The following is a 14,433-nucleotide window of genomic DNA, read 5'->3' as shown; positions in this document are numbered from 1 at the left end:
AATAATTTGTGGGCCACCAGCGGTGCAGAGCAGCGTCTTTGTCTTGTGCAGAGCTGTATCCCTTTGAGGTGCTGTCAGAACGCAGCCAAGCGATGCCCATGAAAACTGGGTCTACGTTTTGCTGCACGCACTATCTCTGATAAAGCAGCTCTTGTCAATTATCAAGTTGGCCCGTTGACCTATGGGAGGAAAGAAACCTGTCAACACTTCCAGCGTTGTTCGGGGCTTTAGTGTCCACTTCCATCCGTCTGTTTCATGTACTTCTTTCATTGAGTGATTTCCTACATCTCCCCCCAGTGTTCCTTTAAACAACCATCAGACAATGGCTGATCAATATTGGGTGTAAGGGCATACAGTGTAAATAAAGCCTAACCAGTGAACGGATCTGTGAACACTCGGGCATGTCGTTGACGGTGGCCAAATCACTTTCGTTGTGGTCCTCCGAGGGGACTGTATTGATGGATTTCTGCCTGTCTTATTTTTGAATGAACAAAGCAGCCCTTCATGCTGTGGGACTGACACCTTCCTGACAGCTGCTAGCAGGAATTTGTGTGGCTCCAGAACCAAGCTCCATTTCAGCTACAGGGGAAATCTCGAGGTGCAATATGCTGCGCAGGAATAATAATGCAAACATGCCACCAATCAGAATCAGAAATCATTTTTCTGTCTGGTAATTAAGACAAGTACAGCTTTACAACAGCAACGAGACACAATTAACAAAAGGGGCTAACGTTTTTGTAAATGTGCGAAACACAGATGTAATAGAATAAAATAGATACGGTAGAAATCAGTTGCAGAATATTACGGTAACTGAACTAGCAGCCAGAATTAGAATACAACCTGAACACAGGAAAATTAACCTGCAAATCAATGTTTAAGGAATACTTTCCCTTGAAATTGACAATTGGTGTATGAATTACTCACCTTGCTAATGCTAATGCTAATGCTAATGCTCACTCATGTGCTAATCGTGCTTTGGGTACTGATTATGAATACGTGTTATTACTAGAAAGGTTGAGTGAAAATGCATGTTTTTGGGTAATATAAGTGAGCACACAACTCGGATTATAATGCAGAAGTTAAAGTTGTTTAGATGCAGTTTTGTTGTTGCTAAATGCAAACACCCATACACTTAATTCTTTAAGACTTGCCTCTGATTTTTGATTCTTTTCGGGGCAGTCGAGAAAAAGAAAGTATGGTTTCACAAATTCAAAGAAACTTGATCAAGTTGATATCCAAATGCTTCATGGGGTGACTTATTCCATCAGGCAGTGTTTTTCAGTTTTCGAGTGCGCACGTTTTTACAGCTGGAGAACAAACTAACTCGTGCTGCACTTGAGGTTTGCTCCCCTCTAGTTCAGCACTACTCAGAGATTCAAAGATGCAGGGGAGTGCACCTCACTGGTTGACCTCTTGACCATCTGTCATGGGAAATAAATAATGTATATATATTCCCTGGATCCATGTCAGCTATAGAATAAAGTCTTTTCTTAGTGAGATGTGTAATGGATCAGTGCCCTCCAGATCTATATGACCCTGGCTTGTTATTAATAATTCCCTTTACAGCTGCAGCCATGCACTCAAAGCAGAATATTTTGCTGTAAAATTATATGTACAGTTTCCCATTTATTTTACGTCATTGACAAATTACCTTAGAAAACAATGTTACTGGCCAATTACCATTATACCAGATTGTATTCTGTGTTTCTGCTCCCCTGAAGAACAGATTAAAACAGATTATTTTCTGCCTACAGGACGACCACAAACTCACTTTGGAGGATCTGGGAAACCGCTATGGAGTGGACCTCACACGGGTAACACAAACAATCTCATTTACACATGCACAGAAACACACACACACACACAACAATGCTGCCCACAGAGATGTGATCTGTGTGTGTCGGTACGTGTGAGCAGCATCCAAACTGAGACCAAACATTTCTTTGGTCAAGTTTGATCCACAGCGGCGTCCTCGGCTCACCTTGAGCCTCATTCATCTTTAATCCCCCAATCACACAGATGCACACACAGACACACACACTTTGATGCCATGACAGACAGCATCGAATACATCACGCCATTTCTTATGCCGTAAACACATTTGCGCCGTACCTTAAGTTTGACATTGCAGCTGAAGTGAAACTGATTTTATCTTTTTGAGATTAGTGTTGACAAAAATATTAAACCAAAAAACATAAAAATGCCAAAGGAAACCGGCTTAACCTCTGGAGAAATGTGTTTTTTGACATTGTATCTCGCTACATGTTCTTCAAATACATGCATGAGTTGAACATGACACTATTAGGAATTAAATGATGAAAAATAAATATCAATAAATCCAGCAGTTGTGTTGCCTTAACCTTAGTAAGAACATTCTCCCTGTTTATTATACCCGTAGTGTCGAATAGGCCAAGCAGGAATACTTTATGTTTTGCAACTGTAGCAGTCAAATAGCTTTTTAAGCCATGGTGAAAATGGGGTCGTTGTGTGTTGTAATAAGATTCCTAGCTGTTGGGAAAATAATGAATGAAGCCTTCTAATATCAGAGTACACATGATAACAAAGGCCCTACGTAGCTGTTTTAGCATCAGGACTGTCTTAGGCATGTGATAGCTATGTGATTAACATGTTGATTCAGCCTCTATGGGGATACATATGACTCATGTCTATTGCTTACGCAGGCCTTAGCTAATCTAAAACTAAACATTGAATACTGCTTTGAACCGGTATTCTGCATCTTGTGACTGTGTAACTGCCTCTCTTGTATATCAGCATGTGAAGGACACTGCTCAGGACCAAATGCTCTGTGTGTGGTGACTACTTCCATTCTTGAGAGGATAATAAAAACATGGATCCTGAGATTGAAGCTCAAGCCGGTGACGAGTGATATTTTTCTAACCGATGCAACAGACTCATTCTTAGAAATTGCTCTCCCTCAGGGCCTGACCCACGCCAAAGCCCTGGAGGTTCTGGAAAGGGACGGTCCCAACGCCCTGACCCCCCCGCCCACCACCCCAGAGTGGGTCAAGTTCTGCCGTCAGCTCTTTGGCGGCTTCTCCATCCTGCTCTGGATCGGTGCCATCCTCTGCTTCCTGGCCTACTCCATCCAGGTGGCCACAGAGGACGAGGCGGTCAATGACAACGTGAGCAACTGCTTGCACACATGTACGAGCACACACCTCACATATTAATCACTCGCAGGCACACAGAGATGCAGGTACATGGGCAAAGACAGCTGCAGGTAAAACAGGTACAGGAGACAGAAATAGAGACATACACATTGACATATCCACGCTTACATGATGGTATGGTTTTGTTAATTTGAGGGATTTTGTCCGGTCACTTACCAAAATGCTTAAGATATTATATTTTCAACCTCAAAATATACATTACGATATGGTAAAAATATGCAAAAATCACACATTACTGATTTAAGTGACGTACAGATGCGACGTTCTGCATTACATCCAACCAAACTCTTCTTCTAGGTAAAGCGATCCTTTTATATCCACGTCTAAATGTAGGTTCTGAATCTAGTTATTGATTGAAGTTACTGAAATCAGTCAAGGTCGGTTCCAGGGTTGTATTTCAGGCATATCCAGGAAAAAATATAGATATTCTCAATTAAAGGTGGGGTAGGTAAGTTTGAGAAACCGGCTCGAGATCGCTAGAATTTAAAAATACACAACCGGAGAAAATCTGCCACTTCCTCACAGAGCCCCTCCCCCAACACACACGAACGCGCACATGACCAATGAGGGCACGAGATAAGTTTGTGCCCCGATGGGAGGCTGACAGGCAGGTAGGCCATCCAATTGGTTGTACTTTTTACAGTATTACGGCTTCTACAGATGACATTTTTTTATGGATTTTTTGTCAAAGCACTAAAGATATTCATTGCTATCGGGATGTTAAAGGTGGGGTAGGTAAGTTTCAGAAACCGGCTTGAGATACACTTTTTGCTATATTCCATGGAATGCTCTTAACATCCCGATAGCAATGAATATCTGAAGTGCTTTGACAAAAAATCCATAAAAAGATTTCATCTGTAGAAGCCGTAATACTGTAAAAAGTACATGGCCTACCTGCCTGTCAGCCTTCCATCGGGGCACAAACTTATCTCGTGCCCTCATTGGTCATGTGCGCGTTCGTGTGTGTTGGGGGAGGGGCTCTGTGAGGAAGTGGCAGATTTTCTCCGGTTGTGTATTTTCAAATTCTAGCGACCTCGAGCCGGTTTCTCAAACTTACCTACCCCACCTTTAAGGAATACTTCATTTTCTCCAAAGCTATTTCCCTCTGAAGCTGCATCTTCAACGTTAAGCTTTTTTCCTGCATGTTGATTATAACGTTCATACATACACATTTCTGAATTGGATTGAACAGTTATGGAGAGTTTCAGCCAAGCATGTCCCTCAATAAAGGTTTATCCTGCAGCTTGAGTAATATTGGTATTGGCTGCGTAAGAATGTATTCTGAGAAAGATTTATCCTCCAAGTTAAACAAACCCTAAATAGCTCAGTTGCTATTTTTGCAAGTGATAGCTCAATATGTTCATACCATCTGTCGATAACATTTTAGTTCCACCAGAAATCAAGAACTTATATTATGAAATGATTTTAAAGCATGCACATTTAACAAAACACACATTTGGCATCCTTAAACCGAATCGTTAACCTTCTACCAGGGACCAGAAAGTGTTTAAATACTTCATTTTGGTGATTTCCTTATGGTTTATCTTCTCGTGGGGAGATTATTCATGATGACCTTTACTTAATCAGAATGTCCTCTTGACATCTAAATCTCCTTCCTGAGAGTCCTTGCCAAAATGGCAACACAATTAGGTCACATGTACCAACACACAGCAAGCATCCCGAAAGGAAATACAAAATATAGTAAAGCAGGACGAAAAGGAATAGCGCGCCACTACTTGATCCTCGTAAGTAGAGAATTACAAGTACACAAAGACATCGAGCCCGCCTCGGAGAATGTGACGTAAAACCATCCGCCGTGACTGGCATTAGCAGCGGTAAATTCTCAGACCACCCGCTGTGCAAATGGAGCCACGCAGCCATCCATACAGTGCACTTTATGACTCTGAGTTATTACGCAATCATCACTCGGCGTTCTCCAAACCCCAGACAGCATTAAAGCCTTGCATAATATACAATAACATACTGTACAGATAGGCACGCGCACGAACACACGTGATAAGTGTAATCTCCCTCCTTTAATCAGGCAGCGAGTACGTACAGCTGGATGCTCTGCGACTTCAAAAGCCCCGACTGCCTGCAGATTTGGCGCTTTGCATAATGTACAAGCAGTTATTTAAGAGTAAAACCCCCCGAACAGGACTTCACACGTCACTTTGTTCTCACTTAAACCCATTTTTAACATTATTTGATGGTCTGTTGAGGAATTGTCTTCAGTGTGAGGAAAAAAAAGGTTTATTATCCCCAGGTTTTCTAAAAGTGCTGCTCAGTTTACACAACATATTTTATTATTCATGTGTCTGGAGTTCAGGAGTTATTATTTAAATCCATTAAACTTTAGTACATTCAAATGTGTCAGCTGCCTTGACAGATGTTGTCTTTGCATTTATGTAAAACTGGTGAATAAGAACAAGTCTCTCCCAATTGGAGAAGCAAGCAAAAGAGCTCAAATCTGCAAAAAGAAACACGTGAAGACGAAGCCACCGTGAGAGTGGAACATGTTGTAAACACAGATTTTCTGAGGATACAAATGTATTTCCTGGTTCAGAACATTTTGCACCGTTACCTTAAAAAAGCCATAAAAACACGCATTTAAGTGTAAAAAAGCAAAACAGTCTGTTCCTGTCAAATGAAAGCAGCACCTTCAAAAGAAAGGGAAACTTTTCAGGGCTTTTAAAGAATTTCATTTTCCAGGAGTCCGGGACATACAGTACAGAGCAGCTGGCAGACGCTTTCATCCAAAATAAAACCTGGCTGTCTAGTTTGCGTCAGCCAAGAGCTCAACCTATCACAGCTTGGTGAAAAGGAAAATATTCACAGGAAGTCCAAATAAAAAAGGACCAAAATAAGTCAGCCAGGCTCCAGTTCAGATTAAATATATCTTGTACCCCTTTTCCACTGAGAATCAGTTCTAGCGCCAAACTGGTGCTCGTTTGGTTCTCATTTAGTTCTAAGTGCGAACTGGTTTTGTTTCCCACCGCCCAGAAAACCAAATAGTGCCTCGTCATTACTCCCATTTAAAGGTCCCCTATTATACTGTTTTTCATCATAATATTACAGGCAGGGCCGCCCCTGGCCAACTTGGGGCCCCAAGCGACATTGTGAGATGAGGCCCCCACCCCCCCCAACCGACATGAGTGAACAACATTTTTTTGAAAACAAAGTACTTTGCAAATATATAATTCCTGTTTATTATTATTATTATTATTATTATTATTATTATCAACAGTTACTTTGTTATACAGTGAGGTAAATGGTGAATGTGCATGTATGTCGATCAGTATGCGTTTACAGGTGAATACGTCGGCATTTCCTGCCAAATACTAGCCTCAAAAAGATTAAAATATAATTAATGAAAATAAACTACTTCTACTAATAATCATAATCAATTCAATAATATAAATACTATATTATTTTATTGTCATATAGTTGTAATATAGTCAAGACAAAACATGCTTATGACATGCTCAAAAACGGATATTTCTTAAATCTGTATTCTAGTTCCCTCTGTCAGCAATGTATCAACAACTACACACACATTGCTATCAGTATTTCTCTGTGTTGTGGTTGACATGACGATGACTGCAGGAGTTAAGCGGAGAGGCTGAGCATCACCATGAAATGTGCAAATTGACATAAAAATGAATAAAAGGGGAAAAAATGCTCCATGTTTTTTAGGCTGTAAACTTTAACTGTTATGTAAGCCAACTAGACAGACAGTGTATCACTCTTCCTCCTGTACATTAGCAGATAGAAGGCATCACATATTTGAATGAATGGTAAATAAAGAATGGAAGTAACTGCATCTCCATTAGCCTATATGCTCTGCAGAGACTGCCTTCTTCATGTCGTGAATTGCAGCTGATGTTTTAATATGGCAATTGGCAATTTGACTTATACAACATTCACAAGTTGTACATTTGACTCATACAATAACCCACCTTCGAGTGATGCTCTAGTTTCTTCATGTTTTGTTTTTTGTCCCTCTCGGACTGAAACTGTCTTTTCACCGACATCTCTTCACCTGCACTAGCGGCCGTATCAAAGCCGTGATTGGTCAGATGTCGATTCATTGCAACGGTGTCGGGTTAAAGACGTGCTCCCCTTGTCACCTCTCACTCTCATGTGTCAGAGGGGGGTGAGCGGAGAACTGCGCACCGCAGCTGAAGCCCTCTGGGCGGGGCCCCCTGCAGGCTGCGTGATTGGCCTGTCGGGTGCAAAACATGTCTCTGAAGTGTTTGGCTCCAAAACACCAAACAGATCATTGCAGCATTACCCATAATCCCCTCTGTTTCACTTTGATGGAAAAGGGGTGTTGGTGGCCTCGCAGATCAGAGTCTCTTGTTTAGGTTTTCTGGGTTTGCAAGACAGACTTTCATGTGGACTAACATTGAATCATCCAAGAGGACAGGAATAGTACACGATAATCCAGCTTTAAGGTGGCTTTTCCTTTTAAATCTAACACTGGGATTGTCTTGCTCTTAGCTCTCAGCCTTTAAGGTTTTGCTGTTTTAAAACCTTTTTGCGGTTTGTAAATCCCCTTTTCCTCTGCCGAAAAAAGCCTAACATGAACCTAACTAAGTGGATCATGACACCTCTCCCCTTCCGGCCCTGCTTTGCCCCGTTCAGCTGTACCTGGGCGTGGTGCTGTCCGCCGTGGTCATCATCACCGGCTGTTTCTCCTACTTCCAAGAGGCCAAGAGCTCCCGGATCATGGACTCCTTCAAGAAAATGGTGCCACAGGTAAGTTGAGTTGTTTGGTGTACTCTCACAGCTTTCAGAATCAATAAGCTGTCCTTCAAGTAGAGCTTACACCCTCACTTGAGTGGAAACCTAATAAGCTTGCACAAAGGAAGAATAAATGTTTGAGCCAACTTTGGATTGTGAGTGTGTTTGCATAAAAACTCCCCTCGCGTTCCCCCCCTAAGCACTTCGATTACCTAATACTTTAATCTATTTAGGCTTTTTCACTCCACTCTCTTGTCTGCTTTCCGACTACCTGTCTTTTTCCTCCTGCTTTTCCACTCCCGCTATCTCTTCCTTTCTCATATACCTCTGCACCCTCCGGCTCTTCCTTTCCTCTGACTAAATCCTCTCTCTGTTCGCACCCTCCCTCTCCCCTCTCTTCCCTTTTTTCTCCATGCCAGCAAGCGTTGGTGATCCGTGAGGGGGAGAAGATGCAGATCAATGCTGAGTTTGTGGTGCGGGGAGATCTAGTGGAGATCAAAGGAGGAGACCGCATCCCGGCTGACCTTCGAGTGGTCTCCTCCAGCGGGTGCAAGGTAGGGGCACTGGAGGTCTCAGTGGGATTCCACTGACTTGCTATTTCACACCTGCTTTCAATATAATAATGATAATACATTTTGTCGTGGCTTCCTTCCTTGTTTATCTATCAAGCCACTAGACGCCCTAAACAGACATGTTTGAACTCGTCTTCTTCCTTTATATGTGTGTTACTTACAGTTGGAAGAGTTGCTTGGCCTCTGATGGTTTGGATGGTATTAAGAGATGTGTTGAATAACAAACTTTTACATGTGCAACAAAGAAAAGAGGCCTTTACAATGTTAAAAACAAATAAGCAAAACTCAAATTAAATAACAAACAACTTAGGCATTCTTTCTTCTTGATAAGGCTCATATAACTTAATAACTTAAAGGGTAGTTTAACGGTTAAAAACGGTTCCCTGACGGCGTCTTTCTAGCCGGTTGTCCATCACTTTCACTTTGGAGCAGGCGCCGTGGGAATTGTAGTCTTTTATAGTGTGTTGACTACAGACGTCACAATTAGGTGGCCTTTCTTATCAAATCAAAATACTGGCTCTAACACATTTTATTTAAGGCGCCTTCAGTGCCGTCCCTGGCCAACATGAGGCCCCGCGCAAAGGAGGGGGGGGGGGGGGGTGCCGCGCCACACTAATAGGTGCGCCGCATTTTCGACTCAGTTGAGGCACCCTCCTCAAGATGAGGCCCCACGCAGTCTGCGTGATCGGCCTGTAGGGAGGGCGGAGGGGCTTGAATGTGGAATATTATTATTATAATATTATTATTACTTGAATATTATTGAATCTATTTTAATTTGAATCAGTCTTTTTTGTTGTCATCATCTTAAGTTAGTGTTAGAGCCAGTGGTGTAATGTAATGAAGTACATGTACTCGAGTACTATGATATTGAGGTACTTTACCTTAATATTTCCATTGTATGCTATATTATATTTATTCAATACATTATTAAAGCCAAAATTAAAGTTCTTACTCCACTAGACTGAACTAATCTAACTATCAGACAGCTTTAGTTACTAGTTATTTTACAAATTCCAAAATGTAGTTTATAAAATATACATATAAACTAATACATGCATTATAATATATATAATTGTAGGTTAAGATATCCAGCAGCGGTATTAAAATTAGCTCCAGATTCACCAGCCTTTATAAATACATTAACGCATCAGATGTCAAATTCTAATGTAATATATATATTAGGGCTGTCAAACGATTACAATTTTTAATCAGATTAATCACAGCTTAAAAATTAATTAATCATGATTAATCACTATTCGAACTATGTCCAAAATATGCCATTTCTTTATGTATATTGTTGTGGGAATGGAAAGATAAATGAAAGAAGGCGGATATATCCATTTCACATACAGTATGTATGTTTATTGTAACATTGTTCTGTGTGTCAAAATGAAAGACAACCCACACACACGCTCTGCTTTTTCTAATAATGCTGGCTACTGAGACAAAGGGCTGGTGACGGAGAATCAATACAAACTTTGTTCTGACTGAGTTATATTCACATCATTATGCTTGATTACTTTTTTTAATAAGGGAGACTTTATATATAAAAAAGGAAGTATACAAATATACATCTATCAGGTTTTGGCCAGTTATCAAATGAAATAAACCCCAAAACATGGTTCATACGTAGAAAAATAACTGATTTAATTCACTTGTGCATTAAATCAGGCGGAAACACAGCAGGACATCAGTCATAGTAAAACACTGGGTCAAGAGCATAAACGCCTATACGTGGCTACATCTGTCTCTTTAACACAGAAGACATTATCAAAGATGTTCTATTGAGAAGACGATCACTACGTTTCTAGTCTTCGGTATTTCCAGACAAGCGGCTACTGAAATCAATCTTACTAACTGCTGTCTGTGCCATTGACTCGGCGCGAGTTGGCAGACTTTATTTTGCTTACTTTAACATCATTTTTCATGGTGGGCCTAAGCCATTTCTTGGTAAGGCTGTAGCCTACCCCAGCGCTGCCACTGGTGGGATGTATGAGGCGGGCCATTCTGCGCATGCGTTAAATGCGTTAAATATTTTAACGCAATTAATTCAAAAAATTAATTACCGCCGTTAACGCGATAATTTTGACAGCATTAATATATATATATATTAATCTGAAATGAGATATTACGTACACTAGTACTTTTGCTTTTTGTAAGTAAAGTATATCTTCTTGCAAATGTTTTTGTCATTTTTACTTGTATGTAAGATTTTACGCTAGTACTTCTTACAGCACAGGTTTTAGCATAATAGCGTTGGCTAATTAGCACAAAAACAAAGCTCATGATTATGGGAATGTCATCTTAATCAACACACTTTTAAGGGTTATTATTATAATTGTTTTGTATTAATGTATAAAGCCATTTTAGGTAAGCTTCCACTCTATGTGCCAGATTTGCCCCAGTTTGTGACTCTTACAACCTCAGACCCAGCGCCTGCATACGGGTCCAGGTTCCTGCCGTGCGGACTGAGGCTGGGGAAAGGAGTCTTTTTTATTATGGTCCTTGGTCTTGGAATGACCTTCAATCACGCCTCCAGCTGAGGGCACTTGACTCAATAGCATGTTTTAAATTGAACGTGTCTGAGGTCCTTACCACCAGCTGCTCGTGCAGGAATAAGTCGTTTCTTACTGTCCTAATGTGCTCCATGCAGTGACTGCTTTTTCTTCTTTTGTTTTCTTAGTTATGTTCTCTGTATTTTATATGTTTGTGTTTTGTGTAACGGTGCTGCCTTCTTGGTCAGGTCAGCTTTGAAAATTAGATTTTATCTCAATGCTTTTATCTGGTTAAATAAAGAAAAAATAATGTTGGATACTTTTGCATATTTTAAATTCAAGCTAATCGCTTGCTGACATATTTCATTCAAAACCCAACGTTTCAACCTCAAAGTGGCTACTTCTGTTTCCCAGCTTGACGTTCTCATATTTCTTGACATATGACGGAGACTTTTGAAAGTGTTTGACGTACTCAGCGTGTTGTTGAATCTCCTTCCCCCAGCGTACAGCTTTCTGATGCTATTCTCCACTAAACCTAAACAAAACTCCACGAAACCTTTCTTTTCAATTTTTGTTTCACTTTAATCTCAGGAAATATTCAAATGTTTTCATGAGAATGTGTGACTTTAATCTAGAAAGTTCTTTTCTCTGAATATTAACTGCCCACAGTAGCCATGTCATTTTATATCCATTTTACATTGTTAAGGTTAGCTTTCACTTTTCATATAGTACTCCCTGTAGTATAAAAACGTGTCTCAACATGTCGACTTTCCAGCTGGAGTTCATCCCACTGGACTTCGAGGCTGTATAATAAGACGGTGGCGATCAATTGAATGCATTTCTTCACCTATAGAGGAACGTGAGGAAAATAAAAGTCAACAGAGAAGCGTTCGGACTTGCTTGGACTTGTTGCGCTTGTTGTTGATGAGTCCTTCTCACCTTGTCGCTCTCTCCTGCTTCCCTCCCTCAGTCTCACTCACTAACACACTGCTTGCTTCCTCTCCCTCCGAAGGTGGACAACTCGTCTCTGACGGGAGAGTCGGAGCCTCAGACTCGCTCCCCAGAGTTCACACATGACAATCCTCTGGAAACCCGCAACATCTGTTTCTACTCCACCAACTGCGTCGAGGGTCAGTAGGTCACATCTGGCTGAGATGATCACATCTAAAAGTGTTGTTTTTTTCAAACCATCTGGACATCAACACTACCTGTCCGCCTGAGCACGAGTGTGTTTCAGTGCTTTCGTTAGACAAGCCCTCCGTGCGATAGCAGTGTGTTGAATATTTAATGCATTGAGATTTTTAACGAGTATTTTTATCTGAGATTCAACTGTTGGGAATTGTAGTCGATGTTTCAGCTCCTATCAATCATCAAATGGTGATGCACTTAGCGTTTTAACGAGATGTTCTTATGTATTCTATTAGAAATATGCAACTTTATTAATTTCTTCATATATATTCCAATGTAGGTGGAATATAAAGTGAACTGTTCATATCCAAAGTACATTATTTGGGGGGAAAGTCTGTCTCTAACCAATTATTGTCTGTATGGACTTTTAAAATAACAATTATAATATTAAACTGTATTTATATTGTTTCAAAACACAGTTACAAAGCGCTTTCACATAAAACAGAACACCGGTGAAAAATACTCAGAGAGAAAATGAATTAAACAGCATCTTAACACAGAGTAAAACAGATAGAAAATATTAAGATAAAATAACGGATAAGCGATTCCAAAAAAAGCGAGTTTTTAAAAATGACAGGTTTCTCCTCCTCAGGTAAGTCGTTCAAAAGCCCATTATACTTTATTTGAAAGATAAATCATTTTTATTCTATATGCCAGCGTAACTAAACATGCATATATCTGTACATTTTCTGCATCAGTAGTACAACTATGCAGAGAGTAATGTTTAGCCTTCTGCTGTCTTTTAGTCTATTACTCAATCGTGCGCCCTCTAGCTAGCTAGGTTGTGTTCAAGGACATAAAAGCACCATATTTCCTCTTCAGGGGTTTCTAGCTCAGCAGATAAATTGGGTTTTATGTATCCAGATATTTGCCCCCGAGATTTAAAATGAAAAGACAGTGTGAGTGGTGCTCACAGCAACAGAAAATCAGAAGCAGCATTTTCTTTCCTGTTGCTCTGAATAATCCAGATATTTCCCTTTGAACCGTTTTGTTTTCTTTCCACTGAGGAAATAGCTGAGGTCTGCACATTACACGTTTGTCTTTTACATGATTGCCTTCCATCACTCAGTCAGTCAGCACGGTGTCTCCGCAGCCATCAATCACTGGCCTACACCTGTCCTTTCCCTCCATCCATCACCACTATTTATCCAGCGCATCACTTTTCCTATCAGCGGGCTGAGGGCTGGACATCTTGTTTTAAAGAGCTCTCTTCAACAAAACAAATTGGCACCATTTGTAAAAGAATAAATGACAACTGCCGTCCGCGAGGAACTTGTGCTTGGTGTAAAACGTGTGCCGCTTCCTGCAGAGATGGCAACAGTACACACATCCTTTGCTCAAGTACAGATACTCGTGTTTAAAAATACTCTGGTGGAAGTAGAAGTACTGACTAAACTTCTTTACCCAAGTAAAAGTACAGAAGTTTGGGCTTCGAGTAAAAAGTACCCATAACGAGCAGCTGTTTTAAAGAGTACCTGACCTCCCTTTATATCAACAGAACAATAATGTCATTGTTAGCTAATGAATGTTTCCATGCTGAACAACGGCAACATGACAACGTTTCCATTGGTCCCTCTTCTTTAGAGAAGACCAGGAAGTGATGGATACACGGATTGTGTTCAAATCAATAGGCACGCAATGACTCTAAAGAATAATGATCACGCACCAAACACACATTCAGACTAAAGGAACGAGCTGTTTGGGAAATGAGAGAAGTAGAAAGTTGAGGTATTTGTGTTCAACATGTAAGAAGTAGAAAGTTGAGGTATTTGTGTTCAACATGTAAGAAGTAGAAAGTTCAGGTATTTGAGTTCAACATGTAAGAAGTAGAAAGTACAGGTATTTGGGTTCAACATGTAAGAAGTAGAAAGTACAGGTATTTGGGTTCAACATGTAAGAAGTAGAAAGTACAGGTATTTGGGTTCAACATATAAGAAGTAGAAAGTACAGGTATTTGTGTTTAAAGTGTAAGAAGTAGAAAGTACAGGTATTTGAGTTCAACATGTAAGAAGTAGAAAGTACAGGTATTTGAGTTCAACATGTAAGAAGTAGAAAGTACAGGTATTTGGGTTCAACATGTAAGAAGTAGAAAGTACAGGTATTTGTGTTTAAAGTGTAAGAAGTAGAAAGTACAGGTATTTGGGTTCAACATGTGAGAAGTAGAAAGTTCAGGTATTTGTGTTCAACATGTGAGAAGTAGAAAGTTCAGGTATTTGTGTTCAACATGTAAGAAGTAGAAAG

At 40.3% G+C, this 14,433-nt stretch overlaps 1 protein-coding gene across 2 annotated transcripts in view; it reads left to right on the top strand.

Annotated features, from left to right (window-relative positions):
- Positions 1-14,433, top strand: part of atp1a2a (ATPase Na+/K+ transporting subunit alpha 2a) — a 49,689-nt gene that overhangs the window by 1,258 nt on the left and 33,998 nt on the right. For both annotated transcript variants that reach the window (XM_034104348.2, XM_034104347.2), the window contains exons 3-7: positions 1,755-1,814; positions 2,940-3,143; positions 7,839-7,952; positions 8,357-8,491; positions 12,017-12,134. In XM_034104348.2, the coding sequence (XP_033960239.1) occupies positions 1,755-1,814; positions 2,940-3,143; positions 7,839-7,952; positions 8,357-8,491; positions 12,017-12,134 (631 nt within the window). The remainder of the gene's footprint in view (positions 1-1,754; positions 1,815-2,939; positions 3,144-7,838; positions 7,953-8,356; positions 8,492-12,016; positions 12,135-14,433) is intronic.

Source organism: Pseudochaenichthys georgianus, chromosome 17 (genome assembly GCF_902827115.2).
Source record: "Pseudochaenichthys georgianus chromosome 17, fPseGeo1.2, whole genome shotgun sequence".
Lineage (NCBI taxonomy): Eukaryota > Metazoa > Chordata > Actinopteri > Perciformes > Channichthyidae > Pseudochaenichthys > Pseudochaenichthys georgianus.
This window is presented reverse-complemented; position numbering and strand designations above follow the sequence as displayed.